The sequence below is a fragment of the Drosophila hydei genome, unplaced genomic scaffold (genome assembly GCF_003285905.1).
Source record: "Drosophila hydei strain 15085-1641.00,03,60 unplaced genomic scaffold, DhydRS2 tig00008116-arrow-pilon, whole genome shotgun sequence".
In the NCBI taxonomy this organism is placed as follows: domain Eukaryota; kingdom Metazoa; phylum Arthropoda; class Insecta; order Diptera; family Drosophilidae; genus Drosophila; species Drosophila hydei.
The window spans coordinates 2,794,115-2,819,861 of NW_022045829.1; the positions used below are offsets into that span (position 1 = coordinate 2,794,115).

Below are 25,747 nucleotides of genomic sequence, written 5' to 3' on the forward strand. Positions count from 1 at the left end.
GAAGTAATATCTAAAGCCGACTTCAGAAGTTCATTAACATGAACGCATTACTAAGTAGCTAGCAATTGGTTTATGAAAAGGAAAGTGCTCCAGCCAGCAGTGCTAGACTTCAAGATATCCTGCTCTGAACCAGAGCATATTTGTTTTTATTTTAATGAAGATTTGATTGGCACTTGGAATAAAGCAAATTTATATTAATATGGGAGTAATTGAGAGCAATATTTGCGTATAATTAGGAGAAATTTGTATCGTTTCCTTGGCACGGGTATTTTTAGTTGAGCTTTGATGCAAAGCACACTTTTTAAGCGCTGTTTGGAAGAGCTTCAGACTAGCTTCTCGCTCATGTTTTACTTTATGCACTTTGGACTGACCGACTATCTAGACTGATTTACTCTGGTTAACTAGATGTATAGATGAACAAAGAACTTTCCTATCTGTGATGGGCTCTCAGATTCAGACAGACGTGTTCAAATGGATAAAAGGACATGCCTACATACTGACTCAGCTCATTGTACAAATCAAGAATATATATATATGAACTACTTGTGGCATTCCACGCCTACTTCTGCCCGTTACATGCATTTGCATATTAACACGATGCACTGAATTTTCATGCTCAATGTATTGCAAGTATAAAAGCCTCAAGCTATCCAAATTTTAAGCACAAGATTCTATTCAATTTACTGTGGTATATATTAAAACAATTGTAAATATATATATATATAATATATAAATATATATATATATATATATATATATATATATATATATATATGCATATATATATATATATATATGCATATATATATATATATATATGCATATATGCATATATATATATATATGCATGCATGCTGAGATCGACGCGTTCATACATGCAATAGACAGACGGACAGTGCTACATCGACTCGGCTTGTCGCCCTGATCAGGAGGACATGGCTTGTGTTATGCCTTCATGCGTGCAGTTACATACATTTACAGGATAACATTGTACTACATTAGACATTATGCTACAGCAGCACCATTTTCATGAATAAAACTGAATACATGTTTAGAAAATTATATACATAATATCTACTACTGCAGCACTATGAGCTAATGTCTGTGCTTAGAAAACTTACCCAGCTCTTGAACATACCATACTCTCAGCTTACTTTAGCTTTAGCTTATTAACATCTCTTCTGTTGCTTCATATTGAGAAATCTTTTGAATAAAATAAAATAACTATAGATATTATATTTATCCATGCTCAATGGCATCAGTTGCAGTAAAATATATTGCTCTTAAAATATATAGCTCTAATAAATAACTGAATTCAAACAAGAACTTGAATTGGCTAATTACATTTTCAGCCAAACAAACCTGTTGGGAATTAGTCTCAGTTAAGCAAGCTGCTTTAAGCCCACTTCTAACATAGCGAAAACTCCTTTAATGCTTTGCCTATTTGCCTTGCACATTCTTAAATTATTCACAAATGCATAGTACACAGCTTTTCCTTTTTCATGTCTGAATCTTTAAAAGGTTTCAGTATTCTCACAGCTATTATATTACAACATTCCACATTTTGTCTTAACTAAATCGGCTTAGAAAAACTTAAGCCTATTCACAACACAAACATCATAACAATTTCACTCTTCATTCGACGCATTTCACTTCAAATCAATTTACAATTTGGGTTTATATTTGCCAGCTTAGTTAAATCTTCTCGCATGCTTAAACGCTTTATGCCTGTTAAATGGCTATATACAAACTGTCATTTTAATAATTAAATATCACTTTACTCGACAACAAATTAGCGGTTTCAGTTTACAACAAATGTGTCAATGATATAACAGATTCCTTGTTTGCCTTTTTTTTTTTGAATAACCCAATTACAAATTAGCCAAATGTATAAATTAATTAATGAGAACATTTCCGTTCTGCCTTGCACAAAGGACATTTCGATTCAGGCTTCTGCTTGTGTATGGATAACAACAATGTGTCGACGGCAGAGCTTTATATGCCATGCGTGTGTGGGGAGACGTGAAAAAGGATACAAGGACACACGTAAAAGTGGCCATAATTTACGGCCATAAGCACAGCAAATGGGCACAAGTTCATAAATTATCGTCGAGAGCAGGACGACCCGCCCAGACGTGGGCTCATTGCAAATTTATGTAGTACGAAATGCTGTGCCCCCTCCCCTCCTTTCCCTTTCTCCTCCTTGTTAACTGATATGCAATTAAACGTTGCGAGTGCTGGAAAGTATGCTATGAAGTTGGCTCGCTTTCGAGTCGCAGCTGTCAGAGCTCATGTCAAAGGACATGCAGCGTGTCTTGTCGCAGAAACTTTTATGGACATGTAACGAGCTGCCTCGCGCCCCTCTCCACAGGACCCTTTTTTCGCTCCGCTTCGATTGTTTCCGCTGACTGCGCGCACGTTCACATTTTTGTGTCATTGACAGCAATATTTTGGCTAAGGACTTGCGGTCCTGATCGAATGCTGTGTGGCTATTGTCACACATACAACAGCGTCAGCCAACTGTGAATAACAAGCGCCTGTTTGGGCTTGGTCAACACAGCGTTTCCTCTCCTGTCGTCTCATAAATTGATTCGGTTGGTCTCTCAAAGGACTCGATTGCAATTCAATGCCAAACAAAGCCCCTAAAAATATCAACGAAATGCCATTTTGCAATAAACGTGTAAAATATTCATGTCAAAAAATTGTCACACAACGGCAAACACACACGCACACGCACACACACACACACACACAATTACACTCTTGGCATTGGGCCAATGTTACAAAATGGCAAACGGCATTTGACACGGCTGTCAGGATCTTTACAATTTTTTTGGTTGCTTTAGTTCACGTTGCTGTTGCTGTAGCTGTTACATTGGTGACCGTTGCCAAGAGCAGCGCGAAAATAAAATGAAAAATGGGTGACTGCTCAAGCAATTGATGTGCATTCGCCTATGCCAAATACAGGGTGTTCCGTATGAAGACACAGCAATTGCTCGATTTTTGTCGTTTATATATACGAAAATCTTAAATTTTTTAATACTAAATATTATAAAATATTTTATTAAATTAAATATTACAAAAATGTATTTTATAAAAACCTGCCACAATTACGAAGAATTACACTCATGGGCTCGATTATCAGGCATTTTGATATATTATAAAATATTTTATTAATTTTTACATTAAGTTTATGTATCCTTGTATTTAATGCATGTATTCCTTAAGTATTTATTATATTTAATTAAGCAACTCTCTATATCAACAATATTGGCTATTGCCTGTTTAAAATTAAGGGTATTCCAGGTAGAGAATTAATTATGAAAAATAAGGTCTCATTTTGATTGATTTATTTATATAATTTAAGACTTCTTTTATTTATGTTGTTTATTTTTATTAATTCATATTATGTAACTATTTTTTAAATTGATTTATTTCCATTCCAAACCTCTCTAAAACAACGCCCTGTACACTAGCTGGACTTGCCAGTTTTGTTTTTATTTTTGTATCATTTTCTTGATTATCAATTCGATTTTCATTCTCGTTTTTCCTGTCTGTTCATTGTTGAGGAAACAAACACAAGTTCATGTAGTTGTTGCTGTTGCTGGCAAATATTGTCCCGAATTGCCCTCAGGGGAGCGCACGAAATAAGAAGAAAAGCAAAAGAAAAAATATGCTGTAAAAAACTTGGCAATTGCTAGAAACTTTATGATATGCTGCTGCTGCTGATGCTGCAAGCTATATCAATGTGATGCTATTCGATTGGTTCTTGCTCTATCTGCTTCGCTTGAACAGTTGAGGTTTTGCTTTAGTGACTAATTAGGAATTCAGTTAACCAGAAGTGGGCGGTTAGCTGTAATCATGAGGCAAGGCCAGTAGCAAGAGCATCAAAGGATGTCAGTTACACGCGCTGCCAAGTGCGCTACACTTGTCCGATGTGGCCTGGACGCCGACACGCGGCTCATAAATTTCATGCAAATGAAATGCACACGGAGCAATTTTATGGGGTGAACAAAATACACAGGCTCAACCGCTTTTGTGACGGAGGCGGCCCAAAAAGTTTCACGACATGTCTTTACATCACACACCCTAACACACATCCCAGCGCACAACCCAACAACCCCATCCCCACCCACACACACGCACGCAATCTCGCATCTTTGTGGCAGTTGCGTGTTTTGGCGTCTGCCACAAATTATGCTCATTATCATGTAGCGCAGCAGGTCGTGCGCCTCGCTTGGCATGGCATGGCTTGGCTTGGGCTGCCCTGAAAAGTATGCTATGCGAAATAAAAATGCCAACTCGTAATTAAGCCTACCTCAGCACCAGCAAAAACATGGCGACAGCAGCGATAAAACGAATTTAAAATACCCTTGAGGCGGCCACACACACATAAAAGCCAAAGCTGAAAATTAAATAACGAACTTTAAATACCCTTGGGCATACATAGATATCTAAGCTGCAGCTATTGGCTGCTTAAGTAAAAGAAACTTGCGAGTAAAAGGTTTTGTTTGAATGCCCTTGGGCTGGTTAAATAAGAGAACTTTACCATATATTAGCTAGTAAACTATGAGAAATTTACGATAAAAGGTGCTAAAATACCCTTGGGCATATATAGATGAATACAATATAATAGCAAGTAATCAGATATGTAAGGAATATATACGATATTGAAGATGAAAGACTTAAAGCTTGGAATATGTGAATAAAAGAATGGGTATACGATAGTAGATACTATAGCATTGGAAGTCTACTATAAACGACGTTTGATAAGTATATGGAATTTTTGTTACTTCACTTCAAGAATTTTGTCAAAGAAATTTTTAGTTGTTCTGTGATGTTAAAAACAATTATAAATTTTGAATATGAATATCGATATTTTTAATAGGATATAAGAAAGATATTTGTTTTGAAAACAAACCTAAACGATTAATGTTCCTCTAAATAGAAAGCTTCGAAATGAATGCTCTGGCATATACAAGCTGTAGTAAAAATATGATTCACAACTTGTTACAGCTTATCAAGAAGAGACGAAGGCGAATGGCACTCTTATTATGGGGCCGCGGGAAGGCTATAAAGGCGTCATTGTAAAGTGAAAATAAATCAGAGCAGAACTACATCACATGGATCACATATTCTAATTGTTCCTGCTTATTACTAATACTTCATTCTTCACTGCCCCACATTGGCTAGCAAATGCTAACAACTCGCCGTGATACACTTTCAGACTGGCGCAGACAAGCCATGTCTTGTGGCTTGCTTTGTAGTCTGCCAACTGCAGGCGACTGCACTAAAAAGTGTCCTTCATAATGTGATCCTTGTGCAGCTGTTTGTTGTAGTTTTGTGTTTCGTGCTGCTTTTAAAAGTAAAACGCTGTTGAGTTCATTAAAAATTTGACTAAGCACGTTGTCGTCCTACTCATAGTTAACCTCAACAGCATCATCATTCGCCTGGCTGCTGAGGCACTTCGTTCGTCTACATGTCTTCATGACAATGCCAGGCAAGCATACTTCAACTAAGCATATATTAGTGTCTATATGTATATATTTATGTATATTATGTGTGTGTAATTTCATTTATCGCACTGAGCGTTTGGCGTAGAATAGAGAAATATGAAAATGATTTTGCCGCGAATTGACGCCAAAATATGGCCACAGCCTAATTTGGATTTATGAAGCATTAGCAACGGCAACAGGAAACGGAAATAAATAAATCATTGTATTAAATGAGCTTAACAGTAATTCATATCAATTAAATTGGAATCTCAACAGCAATTGATATTATATATTAATTGAAAATATGTTAAGCGCACTAGAGATTTCAGCACCAACAAATGCCATCAATATTTTTTTAATATTCGAAAAGCGGAAAAAAAGATTTATATAAATGTGCATATCAGCTTTTTAATTATTTATAGGCACAATCATTGTTATATAATAAAAAAACTCGTAGCGTATATGAAAAATTTAAAATTGTATTAAAATTAAAATCAAATGAAATAGTATATATAATTAAATTAAATGAAATGAGCTTATCTTACTATATTTTTCAACTGTTAAAAATTATCTTATAAATAATGGTCACATAATTTTTGGGTTTAATCAAGGATAAAGTACATCAGATATTTAAGAAATTTAATTGCTCTTTCAATTTCGAAAAACAATTTGCCAACAAAAATATCTGAAACAAATAATTCAATAAATACGAGAAGAGCATAGTTACATTTGATTATCTCTTTGTATACAATATTTTTAATATAAAAAAAAAATTGGGGAAAACTTATAATTTGCAATATCTTAAATATCGAAATATAATTTAGTTTTTTGAGTCAGCATAAATATATCTGAACAAATAAATTACTTAAGAAAAAAATATTCTTTATTCAAACGGCTCGTTGATTAACTACTTGATTGAATGCCTATTAACCGGCAAGTTAGCGCCTAAATAAAGTTGGCCTACAGCATATTTGAAACCCAATTTTACCGTCTATAATATAAAAATCAGATTATTGGAAAATTTCTGAGCAAAATATTAAATAACAAATTTAACTGATTCTGAGCACTTACAATTTTTTTCATTTTTATAGAATATCTTTTAAATTTCTATGAAAAAAGACCAAAGAAAAATAATAAAACTAATATTTATAGCAATTCGTGCTCTTTCTTTATAACGCGCAAGAGAGTCGCTACGCTGGGAATAGCATATGCGCTCTGTTATGAATATGCGGCACAAAGCATAGCAGGCAATAAGTAGAAGAAGCAGCAGCAGGCAACGGAATGCCTTTGTGTGTGGAGCTGTGGAATCCCTCATGACAAAATCAATATAGGATAGCAAAAACAGCTGAGCCGCCTGGCCAGTGTAAACAGACGAAAGAGAGAGAGAGTGACTGAATGTGTGCGTGTAAGAGAGCGTAACTATAAATAGGGCAAGAGTCGCATGCTCTCTCCCTGGGAGCATTTAGAATAATTTTTGTGTTTTTCCACTTTAGTCAATCGCAGCTCTTCAACGTTGGCGGTAGCCGAAAATCAAGCGGATCAACTCGACACACCACAACACACATACACCAACACACACACACACAAATATATATATAAATACACATACTTATACACACACATTAACATACACATACAAACGCGCGCGACAGTGTGCCATATGTGTAATCAAAACGTAGCCCCGCCGCACTAAGAGCAAAAGTTTATATATAGAAAATTTCAACGCACAGCTGAGGGAAAACTAAATTCGTTGTTCAGCTGAAAATAAATTTAACCGAAAAACAACAAAACAATTCAATATAAATGAGAATTTTTCGTAACTAGATTTCAATTTAACGCCATTCTTGTATGCAATACTTCACAAACATTACGCATTCGCCGCATGTGATGGAAAAAATATAACTGAAGTAGAAAAAAAAGCAACGAAATCGTGTGGCGCCAGCGTTGGCGTCGCTGCTGACGTCGCGACTCCACCCAAAATTGTATACCAAATTTGGTAGCAAATGCACTGAGTTAGTAACTGAGTGTGAGAGTGTGTGTGTCTGTGTGTAATTCGGTTGTGCACAACCAGCAAAGAACAACAAAAAAAGTTTGAAAAATGCTAGCAAAATGTTTGGTACATGCGAAAAGTTGATGACACATTTTGCTGTCATTTTGACCGCATTTCTTGCCGCTCAGCCTCTGTTATTGCTGCTCATTTGCGGTCCCCCAGCAACGCGGCATGCCGGCCCCGCCTCTTCCACGTTTATGGTGCACGCCTCCGCCGCGGACGAAGCGTAAGTTGCAAAAGCCAAAAATGTCAAATTTTTTATCAAATTTGAATTCGATTTTTCTTTTTTATCAAATGGGTTCATAAGTCCATTAAAGGGCGTGTTTCCCATCAACATCACCATCATCATCATGAACATTTGTCCGCTACCCTCTGCCTCGCCCGCGTCGCTCGTTAATTTTTCGTACATTTTATGCTGATTTTTTGTTGATTTTGTTTTTGTTTTTGGCAGCCACCTCACGTTTCTTATTGAGAATGCGCTGCGTGTCATGCGTTCGGCATGTGGGCCAAAGGCATTTTCAGGGTATGCGGCGCACATCGTTATGATAATGGCAATTTATTGCTCTTATAGCAAATATTGACACTGTCAACTTAATGCATATGTGTGTGTATGTGTGTGTGTGTGGCTGGCTTGTTTGCCAAATTGTTTGAATTTGAAGGCGCAGATACCATATTTTTTTGTTGTGCATCCTCTCGAGAGGAAGCATAAATATGCGAGAAACTTCAGATATAAAAATTCTAGCTATAACATAGTTACAGAAATAAATTCAGCAAAAGCTTTACTAATAGTTAAACCCAAGTTGTAAATATAGATATATGAAAGACACTTGAACTTGACAGCCAGGCTTACATTACAGCAAACACGCATTTTCTAGTGCTTATATGAAAATTTCCTTAGATATTTCCCGACACAATCGAACAGCTTTTATGTCATTTATAGCTAACTTAATACTTATATTTACTTAAATTTAGTAACCTTTTATTTTCATGAGCTTAAGTTAACCCAATTTTTTAACTTCCACTTAAATCAACGCCAACAATCCTTAATATATTGGCAAAATAGTTTTATTAAGATGTTTTACTTATTTAAATGTTAAATTTAATATTAAAGTAATCAAACGTTTACCACCTTGTATGCCATATTTATACTAACCACATACCATGAATACTAATCTTGATAGTTGCAAAAATAAGTATGTATTACATAAACTGTGTGAATATTAAAAACTGATCTTTAGTTAAAAAATCTAGACAATAAAAATAAGATTGCGTTAAAGCATAAACCAGTGCCCTGCAGTGCTAGTATTTGTTACTTAATAAACTTAAGCTTATACTTCAATCAATCTCTACAATCCTTAGCTCAACTTTGTTTGGCTTTTTCATATTTCAACATTAGCTGCCAAATAACTACATAAATTCAGTAAAGTTACAAGATTAGATTGTAATAACCATAAACTAAAACCCTTGCAGTGATTTAATCAATTGTCAACTAAATACGCTTAAGCTTAACTAAAATTAACATGCACATTCTTTACACATTCTTTAGAAAATGTTTCAATATCAAAATACCCAACTTAGGCTTATTTTAGTTACTAACTACAATAACTTAACTCTGATAAACTTAATGTAAATCTATTCACATTCACAAATTAACTCAGATGAACTTAAACCTAGTTGTATAGTAAATATATTTAATATTTCAATATTAGTCTAATAAAATGATTGCTATACTTATATCAGCTACTAGTTATAAACTAACTCTAATTTTAATTATGCGAATAGTCTTTAACTATGTTATCTTTTGTTATTAACTATGTTATCTAAGTTATCTTTTCACTTGCAGCGAAGTTGCAAGCCTCTTAATTAGATCTCTCAGCTTACTATAAGCCCCTGCAACTCCAATAATTTCATGACATTTCAAATTAAATTTGGTTCAAGTTTGTCCTTTAAATAATCTATAGCTTTCGAGTGTGAAAGGCAATGAAAAACTATACATTAAACATTTACTATATTTTCAAGACAATATTCCATTAGCAATTCAACTTGAGAGCATTTCCAACCAACCAACCAACCACTTGCCACATTAATATAGTTAAGAAATTAGTTAGTATAGTAATTGGTTTAGCTTAATCTAAATATAGCTTAATACTTCAAAGCAATAATTAAACTTTAGCATTTATAAGATATTATTCTAATAGTAACTCAATCAACATAAAAACTTGTTAAAACTTTTGGTTACACTTTGAAATGTAATCTAAAGACATATTATTTAAGGCTTAAGTCTAGCTATCTCTGTACTATATATATTTATTACAAAAACAGATACTTCTACAAAACTTTAGTATATAAGGCGGCATTAGATTGGCAGCTTCTATCAGCAACAAAAACCTTATTAAATCACATGAATATCGTAACTAGGTTAACATTTAATTAACGTAACTTAGTTCCACATAAAAATTTTAATTTATTTTCATATTATATACCTACTTTAATTTTAGTGGTTTTCCCCTTTTGGCAACGCTTGTAGCGCCTCAAAAAGTCGCCTCGAACTTATTGTAATATTTTCGCTCGTTTTTTATGCTGCCTTTTGGCCGTTGCGTGTTTTAGGCGCTTTTGTCTTTTGTTTCCAATTTTCATTTTAGCGCTCGCATGTGTGTGTGCGTGTGTGTGTGTGTGTGGTTGCTTATGTGTGTGCGTCAGCGTATTTGCCCAGAATTTCGGCAGCTGCCGTCGACCTTTTAGCTACTTATTTCTCCTGCTTTTCGTTATCTTCATAAGTCACATAAAAGAATTATTTGTCTGACATGTTGGCTCTGGGGAGGAGTCGCAGCAGGTACTACAGACGTCTATTTACGCGTAATGCATATTTTATTGGGGCATTTCGTCTAACTCTCTCTCCCTATGTCCTCAAAAGTCGACGTTCTATTAATTTGACGCTGTCAAAAAGCGAAAAAAGGTTTGGCAAGGGCAAAGGCAACAGCAAAGGCAAAGGCGTGTCACTTGGCCTAAACGGACAAGCAAATACAATTAGCAGCGGGCCAATGTAATTAAATCAAATAGTCAATATAATTAACATTGTTTAAATATTACACTTTGACATGCACTGACCACGAATTACCGTTAGCTAATGCTTCATATTCCAAATGGATTATAAAAATATAGTATACGTAATAATTACTTAGCAATTTATGCATTTGGCCAGATTAATAATAATTTTGGGGCTTGCCAAATGCCCTATGATATCATCAGTTGGAATACCAGGCTGAAAGCAATTTGCTTGTTTTTGTTTATAATATATAATAAATATAATTTTATATCTTAGCAACAATAAAAAATATTTAATTTAATCAGCTCAAGTCGGGCATCATAATTTAGAGCTTGACAGTTTTTTGTTTTTGATATTTTAAAAGTAAATTTTGCATAGAAAACGATGGGAATATTCATGTGTGTATATGTAAGAAAAATAGTGTATATATATTTGTTTCTATATGTAGAAGATATTGTATATATATTATATTCGAACAAAGCGGTTGCTTGCTGAATGGCATAAGAAATTTAGCTTGATTCAAATTTTAAGCAATATAGTTAAATATTTTTCATAATTTTCATTCACATTCTGCGTCAATATTTAGGCCTTATTTAATTAAATCAAGTTTAAATTTTCTTCAGAATAGCCAAGGCAATCAAAGCGATCTATTCCATTCTGTGGTTTATTTCAGCGAAGTAGAAAGTTGACTATAGAATTTCAGCTGTTGTAATCTTGCATCGAAGTAATCTCAAGATATTAAAAAGGGAATGGAGCCATTTTAGTAACTGACTTTCTTTTTGGTATATTGCGTCGTTTAACGATCTTTAGATTCTGAAATTTAAATTCTTTCGGTCTGTACAGCTTATTCCAAAGATTTCATTGTTTTGTATGCTTGGAGTGGAGGTCTGCTTTTCGTAGTCCTATTTATATCTTCGATTGTAGCGAGAATTATCATTTGTACTTATAGATAGCCGCAATAACTGAGGATAGTGACCTTATTAGATTGGGCATACCAGATTCATTTGGTCTGTAGAACTCATATTCCAGGCTAAAGGGGTTCATGCTTTTGTGTTTGGAGGTTTTTTAGTACCTTTTTGTATACTTATTGTGTCAATTATTTTCAATTTTCTCTTTCCATCTTTGCTTAATATAATTGCGTTCTAACCTGATTGTGGTCTTTAGATTCGAAAAAAATATTGCCTTAGTCGAGGCCAAAAGGTGATCATGCTTTTACATTTTTTGAAAGAGTGAGACAGCGCTACTTCTTCTAGATACCTTTACTGAATGACGGAACGAAATTTAACCCGAATACTAGTTCCTTTCATATTTATATTGAACATATCTGATGCCCTCATTCTGGTTTCAGCTAGTCGTAAGCCACACTTGCTTAATACCATCTAATTGTTAGACATCCTTAAGTAATCCTTTCACTTTTCGTATAATCTACTTATATATCTCTAGTTACGTATACCCAAAGAGCCAAGTCAACTTTTTACTAATATCCATAAGCCTAATCCACACTTCTCGTTTCTCATCTCCAGCAAGTTTTCATCAATTGCCAATCCATTTGACCTTTGCCATATCGCTCTATCTCCACAATGAAACCAAGCCTCGGGCATTTAGGCCTAATTTTCCATTAATTTATACTAAAATTCACTTTTCTCGCTCAAGAGTTGGCTACAACAAAGTGGGCCACATAAATTCATTTCAACTTCGACCAATTCGAAGCCAACGAAATTCAAGTTTAAACCAAATTTATTTATTGCTGGCAACAGCACAAAATGTAGCTTTAATGTGACTAAGTGGCAAAATAATATATAATTTATGTGTTCGTGGAATATCAAATGCAATATTTTATGCGCTTCTTTTTGTTCGCACTGAAGCATTGCGCACATTAATAGACAATGACCATAAAAAAATCAATGTAAATTTGCACACACCAACCCAAAAATAGTCGTAAAAATGAAACAAAGTAAATATATATGTGGATATGTAAAGAATTCCAACACAAAGGCAAAAAGTTGGCAAACTCAACTAGCAAACGCCCACGAGCCAGACAAGAGTCGTCCGATTCGGTGGCAGATAACGACTGAGTTTGTTCCAGCACCACCAGCACAGCTGGCCACAAAGGAATGTTGCAAATTTAATTGAACAACTCCAAAATGAAATACAAAACAGCAACAGCAACAAGAAAACTACAACAATTAAACTTGAGTTCTGAGAGTTCGGCGGGCGGCACTTGAACTATGTCAAAGGCAAAGCGGCAAAGGCGCCAGTGGGGCACTGCCACAATAGCATAGAAAGAGAAAGACAGCGAGCCGAGCGAGATGGAACGAGAGCTCTCAAATTTCAGTAGAGAGAGACGAGAGGTTTTGGTTTGGCTATGCGCATGGATGATTGAAACAAATGACTTTCGCACTGCTAACAGTTGTTTTGCCTCATAAAACTGTACAAATAAGTAGTGTAGAGCGCCTTTCCATGTGATTCTCATAGCATAGCGTGGCTGATTTAGGCAAGTAAACCTCTAGCGAGCTGGCAAGTGTGAAATGTTTGCGTGTTTCTATCAAGTTTGTCTTTTCTTCGTGTCGATTTGATCAAATATCACTGGACTGCATTCCCATAACTCCGCTTTGGTAGCACTTTCTATTTTTACTACTTTACTAATCTTTTGTTAGCTTCAGCTCATTTATTGCTACCCATTTACTTATTTTTAGTTTTCTCATTACCTTTAAAATCACCTCTTGCTCTTTTACAATCTTCTCCTACTCTTGTCTATGTCTGTCCTTACTGAATTCCTAATTCTTATTCTTGTTCGCCCCTTTTCCTTGATCTCCCAAAAGTTGTATTAAATGTCGATCTGTAATTCTGCTTCTTGCGCGATCCACTGTGCCCACTCGTTTATTCTTCCTCTCTTTATCTTTGCCCAAACTTTCTTCACATTTTCTCTTGCCTTGATGTCTTATTCTCTCTCTCTTTACGTCTGTAATTCTTTTACTTTATAATATGACTCTTCACTGTAATTCTCATTAACCTAATCTTTATTTTCTGTATTATAATTATAATATATGTAATTTTCATCAATTAATATTTATTTTCTCTTTATTTAAATATAACATTAAATATATAAATGCAGCTAGTAATACATTATTTAAAACTATAGATATTTGAAATTTTTAATATATATACAAATTGAACTCATAAATGATCTTTCTCCTATAATGTATTTATATATTATCTATATGTCTTTATTGTATTTCCGAAAATAATGAATTTTTACATGAATCATTTCCACATTCACAAAATTAAAGTATTATAAATCTAAATATATTTTTATACATATGTATTGTTATGGTAGTTTTAATTGCGTTCGACTAATATAATTGTTTTTATAGCGCCCTCATTAATTTAAGAGCATATTCTACTTAAGAGCATATTCTCCTTAAGAGCTTTTCACATTTAAGAGCTTTTAGCGAAAGTCTGCGCGCGCATTGGCTGGGCACTTGTTGATTTCTCACACACATACACAGCCGCTCTGCCACTTATTCTCTCCCACTCTGACACACCCATACTTCAGCAAACGGCAAGCACAGCTGTTTATGTTCGTTGCCTACGTCGCAGCGTTGACTGCGCTGCTGCTTAGGCTACCTTTGGCTTGGCTACTTTCTTTAGCGCACACACAGGCACACACGCACACACGCACACACATGAACACCTCTTTAGCCGCGCTCGTTACCAACACACTCGTGTCTGACATGTGAGCTAATTAAATTAGTGGCCTTGCTGTACTTGCACGTCGACAGGTGGTTGACATTTCTTTTCGGGGCAGCTGTGACGTTTACCCATTGGCGTTGCCAGACTATTTGAATTTAAAAGGAAGTGCGAGGAAGAAGAAATAGATGTATGGCAAAGAAAAACCCAGAGTGGGCGAAATGAAACATTTGAATATAGAAATCGAGCAACTCTTGTACCATAAAGCATATATATTTATATTGATTGATATTCAGTACTTCGTCCATAATTATTGAAACTTTCATTTGGTGGAGTCCATAAGCTATATAAGCAAATATTTTAGGGGTAGTTCGTCTGCTTGAAGTAGTCATAGCCTAAGGACTTGTGGTTCCTCCACTTAACTTCCTAGTGGTTGATATTCACACCAAAGATCTCTTCTATTTCCTTTATCTTCACACCCATTATTAGCTCTCCCACACTTTGGCTGGGCAGCTCATGTGTCAATAGCTCTCATTTCTTCTTCTAAATTATATCAAATAATATAAATTTCATTTAGTTTTCTAATGCTTGCGCGTTTTTTTGCTTTTGCAGCGTCGGCAAATGGGCAACCCAGTTCGGAGACGAGCTATTCCTGCTGGCCCAGAAGATAACCAAATCGCAGCAGATCAAAGAGAAATACAAGGAATACAATGCTCGGGTTGAGCTCAAGAATGGCACCGAACTGATCAAATCGATAACTGCGAACGTGGGTAAAATGCTGGCGCGTAAAATGGACGCTGTGCGCTGCATACAGGAGAAGGCTGAGAGCGTCAATGAGAATTTCGACTTCAATCTGACCTATGCGGAGGCCAACTTCACCTACTACTCGAGCAAGTACTCGCCGTTCAATGGCAACAGCTCGGAGGAGCTGGAGGCCAATGTGCAGAAGTATGCCTTTATGTATCGCGAAATGATGTTGAATCCGGATACACATTTCTACAATATTTCGGTGGACACGGAGCACAGCTCGGTGCACGTGCCCTCCAATGTCTGGGACCGTGCGCCGCATGTGCTGAAGACTATACAATGGTCGGAGTATCTAGATGAGGTGTTCCGCCAGAATTACCAGTCCGATCCTGCCCTGTCTTGGCAATATTTCGGCTCGGATACGGGCATATTGCGTCACTATCCCGCCGCCCAGTGGTACGACTCGCGGGTCAATAAACTGGATGCAGATACGTACGACTGTCGCAAGCGCTCGTGGTATATAGAGACGGCCACATGCTCCAAGGATATTGTCATACTGCTGGATCACTCGGGCTCAATGACTGGCCATCGCCATCATGTGGCCAAGTTCACCATTCGCAGCATATTGGACACATTCTCCAACAACGATTTCTTCACCATTTTTCGGTACTCGAACGAGGTGCAGGGCATCATACCCTGCTTCAAGGACGCTTTGGTGCAGGCCACACCAGAGAATATCGATGTCTTCAATTCGGCCATAGCCGAACTGGACGATCCCGAGGGGTATGCGAACCTGACGCTCGCCTACGAACAGGCCTTCCAAATACTACGCAACTACTACGTGAAGCGAAGATGCAACGAGACCTCCACGTGCAACCAGGCCATAATGCTGGTCACCGATGGCGTGGCGGGCAATACTACGGACGTCTTCGAGAAGTACAACTGGGGCAATGGAGAGAACGGCACTTCACGCATGAATGTGCGCCTCTTTACTTATCTGCTGGGCAAGGAGGTGACCAAGGTGCGGGAGATTCAGTGGATGGCTTGCTTGAATCGTGGCTACTACTCGCATGTTCAAACCCTGGATGAGGTACACGAGGAGGTGCTCAAGTATGTCGATGTCATAGCCACGCCTCTGGTGCTGCAAAATGAACAGCATCCGCCCACCTGGACGCATGCGTTTACAGATAAAACGGTTTGTTCGCGTGGCAATCAAAAGGTAACCGAACTTATTTAACGAAGGACTTCCTCCTTGCAGTACGATCCTTTGAACTCAAATGAACGACGACCGCGTCTTATGATAGCCGTCGGTGTGCCCGCCTTTGATCGCTCCTATCGGCACGAAAACAGCACTAGAAGGCGCGCACGTCTCCTGGGCGTTGCTGGCACGGATGTGCCCGTCGAGGATATAGACAAATTGACGTTACCCTATAAGGTAAGTCGCCAAGGTAGTTTAAGTAGCGAATCTTCTGAAAATAACGTTTTACCCTGCAGCTGGGTGTCAATGGCTACTCATTTGTGGTGTCCAACAATGGCTATGTGCTGCTGCATCCGGACTTACGGCCCCTTGGTGTAAGCTCCCTTCTTTGCCAATGCAGCGAAAACCTGAATTATATTGACTTTTTTGCAGTCCAACAACAAAATGAATCCCAACTATAATAGCATTGATTTTACCGAAGTGGAGCATTTGTTTGAGGATCAGAATCCCCGCGAACCGGGTGAATCCATTCTGAACATACGCAGCTCCATGGTCCACAATGAGGCCAAGGAATTTCGAGACATTACGGTTAAGTTCCATTATGATAAGATGCGGCGCGTGTCGGAGGAGAAACAGGATTATTTCTTTGCTCCCTTGCCCAATACACCTTTTACTCTGGGCATCGTTATGCCCAGTGAGTATGGCAAGACTTGGATCAAGGTGGGCGATGAGGTGGACAAGAATAAACACATGAAGGTCAACATATCGGAATTCTTCATTGGCGAGAACTGGAAAGTGCATCCTGATTGGTAGGTGGAAGTAATACAAAGTGATGAGCATGACTTACGAATTGAACCCAACTTCTAGGGTCTATTGCAAGTATCACTACCTGGAGGGACACGAATTCAAGACGCCTGAAGCGGAGCTGCGCGAGTTCTTGGAGAAGATGATGAAACCCGACTGGAAATGGCCAGAGCAGTATGCCGAAGATGAATCCGATTGGGATGACAAGGATGACTGTAAGCATTACAGGCACACTCAATCGAACATCCTCCCTAACTCGCCTTCAATTTCAGTGAACTGTGGTCGCAAGACGCTCGGCGATGACGCCTACTACTGCAACAAGGAGCTGGTCCATCTGCTAATCTTCGATGCCAAGGTGACGAACTTTAGCTACGGCGAGTGGAAGTTTGAGAACGAGCAGGAGCGACAGCTAATTGAACGCTTTGGCGCCACACTGAGGTTTGTGGCCACCATGAGCGGCTTGACACGCTGGCAGTTCATCTTTGGCGAGGTGGAGGTGGATACGGATCAGGAATTCGGCGATTACCATACGACAGCCATTGATGAGACCTGGTACAAGAGCGCTATACTGCAGCATCATCAGGAGAATACCGAAAGCTTTGTCTACTCGGTCAAGCACTACAACGATCCGCTCGAAGACAGCGATCTTAAGGTGACCGCCTCGCACGCCATCTTTCCGCGAGATGGCGGCAAAGAGGCGCCCGCCTGCGTAGTCGGTTTCCAGTTCTCACATGCGCGCATGTGGGAACGCTTCTTCAACATAACAGCCGTGGATAATGTGAGTATAGACTACTTAACTAATCAAATTGATCTTCGATTTTCTTTTCCCATGAACAGTGCGACAAATGCCTGCCCATCTGCACGGATGACGGCATCGATTGTGCTGTAATCGATAATAATGCGTACATTGTCGTGGGCCAAAACATAAATACGACGGGCAAATTCTTTGGCGAATTCCATGGCGATGTCATGGCCGCCATGGTTCAGAAGGGCATCTTCAAAAGCATCGAGGTCTATGACTACCAGGAACTATGTAAAGTGGAGCCAACAACCCTCAGCGAAGGACACAGTTTACTGCATGTGAGTTAACGATGTGAAAGTCTTGATATTTAGTTTGGGGAAAACTAGACTGGTTGAGGGACTAGACTAGACTCTTCCTTGAGGGTCTAGACTAGGCTCTTCCTTGAAGGTCTAGACTAGACTCTTCCTTGAGAGGCTAGATTAGACTCTTCCTTGAGGGTCTAGACTAGGCTCTTCCTTGAAAGACTAGACTAGACTCTTCCTTGAAAGACTAGACTAGACTCTTCCTTGAGGGACTAGACTAGACTCTTCCTTGAAAGACTAGACTAGACTCTTCCTTGAAAGACTAGACTAGACTCTTCCTTGAAAGACTAGACTAGACTCTTCCTTGGAAGACTAGACTAGACTCTTCCTTGAAAGACTAGACTAAACTCTTCCTTGAAAGACTAGACTAGACTCTTCCTTGAGGGACTAGACTAGACTCTTCCTTGAGGGACTAGACTAGACTCTTCCTTGAAGGACTAGACTAGACTCTTCCTTGAAAGACTAGACTAGACTCTTCCTTGGAAGACTAGACTAGACTCTTCCTTGAAAGACTAGACTAGACTCTTCCTTGAAAGACTAGACTAGACTCTTCCTTGAGGGACTAGACTAGACTCTTCCTTGAAAGACTAGACTAGACTCTTCCTTGAGGGACTAGACTAGACTCTTCCTTGAAAGACTAGACTAGACTCTTCCTTGAGGGACTAGACTAGACTCTTCCTTGAAAGACTAGACTAGACTCTTCCTTGGAAGACTAGACTAGACTCTTCCTTGAAAGACTAGACTAAACTCTTCCTTGAAAGACTAGACTAGACTCTTCCTTGAGGGACTAGACTAGACTCTTCCTTGAGGGACTAGACTAAACTCTTCCTTGAAAGACTAGACTACGACTCTTCCTTGAAAGACTAGACTACGACTCTTCCTTGAAAGACTAGATAATCTATATAATTTCTTCATACATGACAGCCGCTGCAAGTGCTGGGTCTACTTTGGAAGTGGCTTATAGCGCAGGTATTCTGGCACTACCAAAGAGTTAAATGGTGGGTGGATGGAGCGCCCTGTAAGTACACAATTAAAGCCAGACCCAATTTTCATTAACTAAAAATATAATTTCTATGGTCGATTAGTTCTGGAGTACTTGGACAATATTGAGGATGAGTATGTTGCCGTGGACAATATTAATTCACCATCGGCGGTAAAGCCCAAGGATGATGGCGACGATGGAGAGGCGATATTCCATGAGCCCGAGCCGGAACCGATTTACAAGCCGTGCGACATGCGCTCCACACTATACGCGCTGCAACCCTCCGCCTTGGTGGGCATCAATGACATCATAGATGTGCCATCGACGCGTCCGTTTCTGGTTAAGAAAATCCCCAACTCGAATCTGGTAATGGTGGTGGTCAAGGTGCTGATGCCATCTCGCAGTGTACGCCTAACCACCGAACCACAGCGCATAACCGACTACGAGGAGGAATTTCCCTGCTACAAACTAAATATGAGTTTCTACGATAGACGACGCATCGAGGAGTGTTTCACGGAGCACGAGGATGTGAGTGAAGCACATGATATTGGCTTTACATAAATATTTTATTATATAAACATTTGTTTCTAGGAGGAACTTTTCACCTATTGCGGCAACGCCTCGCGGCTGGGTCTGACGCTTCAGCTGCTGCCGCTGACCATAATTTTGATGTTTTACTTGACGCGCTGCTTTATGCGCGTCTAGTTTATACAATCTATACATATATATACATATATATAGTATATATACTAATGCGATCTGTTTGTTTTTAGATTGTAAACTATTGTGTAGTACAATTCTAGTCAAATGTTTAACAACAACAAAAAACCAAAACAAAGCACAATCTTAAGCAAGTTTAGCAACAACAAAAAGAAAATCCAAAAACAAATTTCAACTTTTAGACTTATAAAATACGCCAAATGTTAAGGAGGAGGTAAATGCGAAAAGGGAGAGGAATATGTTACAAGCAGCTCCTAAATTCTATTTCCTAATTTATATAATTTCAAACCGAATTCTTTAGCTCTTATGAAAAACTTTGGAATGAAATTTAAGTTTTATACTAGCTAAAACGCCCACGTTTCATTAACTATTTTGGATAGTTTAAACAACGGTAAATACCAATGCCAAATATTAACTAAAACTATGAAAACAAAACAAAGTGTAAACAAAAATAATTCAAATAACAATTATTTTTGTAATTTTATAAAATTAGTTGATTTTTTACAAACGCGATGGAATGTAAACTTAGATGAGATACACACACACACACAGAGAGACACTAAATACACAATTTCGTCCCTTTGGCCCAACCGATAAATATATATATATAATGTACATGGAGACGTCTTGCAAAATTCATTAGCTTTTTCGTAAACAATCAAACGGATTTTTTAACAAGATAAATATTATTATTATATTTATATACTATTATATATATGAGGCGTGGTGTATTCAATGTTTATATAGATATTTTGTTAACGGCTATTCAAAGTTTATATATGGTTTTTTGTATATGTATTGTAATAATGTACCAAGTATTTGTTACGATTTTATTGTATTTTGTTTTTTAAATAATGAAAATATGCACTAAAATGAAAGTTGTCTTCGGTGGAGTCGAATATCTAAAGACCCTTGCAGAAAGACATTGAGAACTCTAAATAAAGATTGAGAAAAGGTGTAGAAGTATATATAATATATAGAGTGGTCCGATGTCGATTCATAAACAATATAGTTAAGAGCTGAAGCCCAAAGCTAATTAATTATAGTCAAAACTATAATATACCTGCTTTTAAAAGGAGATAATACCCGATAATGTTTTCAAGCAATCAAATTACGGCCTCTATTTCATAACCAAAACTTTATCAACCAATTTCAACAATACCCAAAATTGCCATAGTTAAAAAAAAAGTCCTTAAAACAGCATCCAAATCTCAGCCTATCCTACTGCAGGGGTATTTTTTAAATAGGACCACCTGAAAAGTATGCAATACTTATTTCAAGAACCTCAGTTAAGTTGCACAATAACTGTACCGATTTTTGTTAGCTAAGCAAAATTCAACAACATTTACACAAGCAACAACAAAAAATACCAAAAACAAAACACAAAATACCAACCTAATTGCCTTTGTATCGTATTTCGAAACATTTGATGAATTTATGCATAGAAAAGTAAAAATTTTGATGGCAGAGCAGCGTGCGAAAGTACGAAAGTGTGTGCGCGAGGGTGAGATGTTTTTTAAATTCAGTTTCTTATGGAATTTGAAACATTATTGAAATCAAAATGAAGACGGAAAATTTTAAAAACACAAACAGTTAACTATTAAATGTAATTTACAACTAATAAATAATAAAAATATAAAAACAAAACACTAAAACTTAAACCGTTTACGCGAACTAATACAATATTTATTTTTTGGAGTGTTTAAACGTTGTAAGATGTAATAATAAAACCACAAATGGTAATTCGCATGGAATTGAAATTGAACATTCAGCCATGTTTAAACATAACTATCTATATATATATACATATATATATATATATATATATATATATATATATGTAATACAAAAAAGTCCACTTAACTAAACAAACGCTAAAGATAAAATTTAAAAAGTAAATTAAAGAAATTATTTATGATTTCATTAGCGCAATGCATTAGTGCGGCAAAATTTTGGTGTTTAAAACAGAAACGGTTTAAAACTGAGACACAAATCTTATTCACTAAATGAAAAAGAAAAAAAAAAACAATTTTACAGCTAATAAGAAACAAAAGACCAATAAATGTTTAAATAATAAATGTATAAGACTTGATGGATGGAAGGCTCTTGTTTATGAATACTATATAGAATTTATAATCTCTTCTTTACAGCTAATCAGCACGGCTTGGCCTAGGCCTCGCTGCTGGCTAACACAGACTTAAAATAATCACTGTCCAGCTGCTTAATATCCTTGGCAAATTGTGCCACCAGCTGTGTCAGATCCTCCACATTGATCTCAGTATTGTTGCCAGCCGTCGATAGCTGCTCTATGGCCACTTGTATTTTGTCCAACAGCGCTTTATCCGCCTCGTTCTGTTTGCCCGCGTGCTCATCCTCGAATTCGTTGTACACCTCTTGGGCATTTTGCACCACGTGCTCGGGAAAATTGGCCAGTCGTGCCACCTGTATGCCAAAGCTCTTCTCCATTACACCAGGTCGCACCTGGTACAGCAGCGTAAAGTTATCGTCGTCTGCAACGGCAGCCATGTGACAGTTCTTCACCGTGGACAGCGTTTCGGCCAGCTTGGTTATCTCGTGGAAGTGCGTAGCAAAAAGTGTAAAGCATTTTGTTTGCTTGGCCAGATGCTCGGCTATGGACCAGGCTATGCCGCAGCCCTCATAGGTGGATGTGCCGCGTCCCAGCTCATCGATGATCACCAGCGATTTATCCGTTGCGGTCTGCATTTAAAAAACATATATTAAACTTGATGTATAATAAAGTTGGCTTTAAGAATACTCATTTACGACTTGTTTAAATTCTAGTCGGGGAACACAGATTGCAGGGATTTGTAAATTCCAACCAACAGAATAAACATTTGGATTGGGCTTTTAGAAAGCATAAAATAAGAGCCGTGCTTAGAACACAGTTGGCAAGGTCTTGGAAAGGTAAGCCAGGCGTAGGTCAGAACTTAACAGAGAACCAATTCAATAATTATTGAATTGGAGCTCCCAGAACCAAAATGGAACAGATTTGTATGGTGGTGGCGGCGGAGCCATGCGTCTATATTTATAAATATTGATCTCAATTTTGGCAATTAGAGCATGATTTATATATTTCAAAACAGCAGGACAAAGATGTGTTTATATTGATATAGAAGTTTCGTGACTCACCCTGATAATGCCAGAAGTTTCAATCATCTCCACCATAAATGTGCTCAGGCCCTTAATAATATTGTCACTGGCGCCAACGCGTCCCAGTATGGAGTCAACCATGCTGATGTTAGCTACACTGCAAGGCACAAAGGCGCCAACATGGGCCATTAGAACAGCTGTGCCCACAGAGCGTATATAGGTGCTTTTTCCGCCCATATTTGGACCGGTTATGATGAACATGTTGCAAATATCTGTCGCAAAACAAATGTCAGTTATAAGGTAGTTAAAAGAGCGATACAGATGTCGTACCCTTCTCAAAATCCACGCTATTGGCTATGAAGCTAACATGCTCTTGCAGCTCAAGGCACGGATGACGCACATCCTCGAGCAGCAGCTGGCCAGCGCCCTCGGGCAGCATCTTTGGCCGCACATAGGGCGTTGGAGCGCTACGTGCTGCTATGGCAAAACTGACCAAACAATCCAGCTGGGCGAGCTCATTATTTAATGAAGTTAGCGGCGCTGCATAGCCCACGGCCACTTGGATGATCTCCTCGACAATTGACTGCTGTTGCTCCTCGTAACGCGTGCGGAAACTGGTGAACTCATCTGCATAGCCTTCCAGCTTGTCGGAGGTGAAGCGTACACCGCCCTTAATCACATCCACAATACGAAAGTTTTTGTTCTTGCGCAGCACCGAATCATCTTTGATTGTGGTGCGCAAATGATAACCCAACTTGGCTACGTTTTCCAACTTGACGAGTTTGCCATCCAGATCAAGTTCCTCGCTGCATTTGTTGCGTATTTTTTCCATTTTGCCATATAACTCTGTCATGGTGTCCTGTAGATTCATTAGGCGACTATCGAATGTGCTCTTTACCAAATACTCGCCCTTCTCAATGGCCTCAAAGTCAACCACCTGCTCTACCATCTGCTTCAGACCTGTTAGATCTTCCAGAAAACTTTTGAAGGGCGCACAGAGCACACTCTGCACTGTGCTGTTTCCCAGAGTCAGCAGCAACTGTAGAATTTTCGGCGTGCGCAAAATGACCTGATAAATGCGAAATAGATCCTGTAAATTTGCCTTGCGACGCATCAGTTTTTTGGTGAGCATTAGGATATCTGGTATACGCTTCAAATAGTCCAGACTCAGCGTGTCTAGTGTCTCTGGCGACTCCAGCAGGCACTGCACGATGTTATGTCGATCGTTGAGTATCTCTGAGCTGCGCAACGGCTGCTTCACCCACTGAGCCATCAGACGATGGCCCTGCGGCGTTCGACAATGATCCAGGACGCCCAATATGCTCTGCCAGCGATACGACGGCATGGATGGATGTGTGCCCGGATTAGGCATTAAATTGAGAGCGGCCACAGCAGCGGAGTCCAAATGCACAAAGCTAAAACAAATATTTTAATTCATTTTTACATTAACGATTTTATTTTCTACACACCGCTTCAGATCCAACTGCTTGAGTTCGTAGTGCCCCAAGTTGCCGGCGTCGTTAATTAAATCCAAATACTTGATGGCCACACGCAATGCCTCGGCTGCCAATTTCATTTGCAGTTCCTTCAGTCCGTTCGCATCCTCCTGCTGGCCCTTGGCAAAGCGCAGCAGGCGATTCAGGTCCTGCAGCAGATCATTGCGCTCAGCGGCGCTGCCCCGTTTGGACACCGTACTCATGACACCATTGCGCTCCAGCAAGGCCTTTACAGCCGCGTATTCGCCATCCGCTGCCGGCAAGAGGCATTCTTTAGGCCCTAACAGCACCACGGTGGCTTCCAGTTCGGTAAAGAAGTCATCGTCCACAAACTCGAACAGCTGGAATGTGCAATCGTTTTGCTCGACAGCGGCCACGCCCACACGCCGCTGTGTACCGCCCTCCAATTTGATTTGCAGCGACATTATGCTGTTGCCCACGAGCACCTCCTTATTGGCAAACAAAATGTCTTCGAATTGAAGCAGATTGCCCGGAGAGCCGCGGTATTCCAGCTGCCAATCATCGTGTTTAACATAAACCTCGACACGCAAATTGCGCACGAGTAGCAGTTCACGCACGGCCAGCTCGAAGTTAACCTTGGACATGGCCACATACTGCAGCGTCTCCTGTTTGTCGTCCGGCAGCAGCTTGTGCACATATGCCGTGGATTTGTAAACAATTTTGGCCACCTGCTCGCAGTCATCGCTGCCGTGCACTGTATAGCAATCGGTTTGATCATAAAATCTGACGGTTGTGCTCGGTTTCTATTGCAAGTACATTCTAATATGTTAATTAAGTCAATTAAATCAAAGCTAAACAATTTCCACTTACCTCGCCGAGCTTCTTGTGGAATTTGATAAAATTGCGACGCGCATTTGTATCTGTTCAGCGGAGGCTTTTGCTATAATTAATCATTAAAATACGAAGTTTTTGTTTACTCACCTATGCGCAGCACCGGCTCCTGCCTGCTAACTATTGATTTTCCTTCCATTTAACGGCTTTCAGTAGATCTTCAACACTTTGTTTTAAACAATTTATTAATTAACGCGCCACTTTGGACGAACGACGCGCAACTGAACTAGTGTTGGTAAAGGACGGCACTAAAACACTAGCTGGAACAAATTGCAAATAGTGGAATGACACGTGCTAGCATATGTTGTGATTACTGCGCTGCCTACTTTTATTTAATCAAACCTACAATATTTAATCTAAATAAGTGCATACATAATATTTTATATATTACCAAAGCTGTTTTAGCGTATCATTGAGAATGAAATTAATCAACATAAGAGCAATAAGAACAT

At 38.5% G+C, this 25,747-nt stretch overlaps 2 protein-coding genes across 3 annotated transcripts in view; one reads left to right on the forward strand and one right to left on the reverse strand.

Annotated features, from left to right (window-relative positions):
- The window catches only part of LOC111600343 (voltage-dependent calcium channel subunit alpha-2/delta-3), a 71,259-nt gene extending 50,809 nt beyond the window's left edge, over positions 1 to 20,450 (forward strand). The window contains exons 1-11 of one of the 2 annotated variants that reach the window (XM_030224696.1): positions 6,583 to 7,771; positions 14,894 to 16,223; positions 16,287 to 16,463; positions 16,523 to 16,600; positions 16,659 to 17,035; positions 17,094 to 17,245; positions 17,303 to 17,808; positions 17,868 to 18,110; positions 19,059 to 19,152; positions 19,220 to 19,644; positions 19,708 to 20,450. In XM_030224696.1, the coding sequence (XP_030080556.1) occupies positions 7,605 to 7,771; positions 14,894 to 16,223; positions 16,287 to 16,463; positions 16,523 to 16,600; positions 16,659 to 17,035; positions 17,094 to 17,245; positions 17,303 to 17,808; positions 17,868 to 18,110; positions 19,059 to 19,152; positions 19,220 to 19,644; positions 19,708 to 19,821 (3,663 nt within the window). In that variant the 5' untranslated portion in view covers positions 6,583 to 7,604 and the 3' untranslated portion in view covers positions 19,822 to 20,450. Of the gene's footprint in view, positions 1 to 6,582; positions 7,772 to 14,893; positions 16,224 to 16,286; positions 16,464 to 16,522; positions 16,601 to 16,658; positions 17,036 to 17,093; positions 17,246 to 17,302; positions 17,809 to 17,867; positions 18,111 to 19,058; positions 19,153 to 19,219; positions 19,645 to 19,707 lie in introns of those variants that run through there. The other variant, XM_030224697.1, reaches the window with a different exon arrangement.
- A 1,263-nt stretch (positions 20,451 to 21,713) lies between these two features.
- On the reverse strand, positions 21,714 to 25,599 carry LOC111600377 (DNA mismatch repair protein spellchecker 1). Its single transcript, XM_023316454.2, has 6 exons — positions 25,386 to 25,599; positions 25,275 to 25,324; positions 24,417 to 25,207; positions 23,278 to 24,362; positions 22,987 to 23,219; positions 21,714 to 22,554 (listed from the first exon to the last, which is right to left on the reverse strand). Exons 1-6 carry the CDS (start codon positions 25,432 to 25,434, stop codon positions 22,006 to 22,008), a joined length of 2,757 nt encoding a protein of 918 aa, XP_023172222.1. The 5' UTR covers positions 25,435 to 25,599; the 3' UTR covers positions 21,714 to 22,005.
- Positions 25,600 to 25,747: the final 148 nt, after the last annotated feature.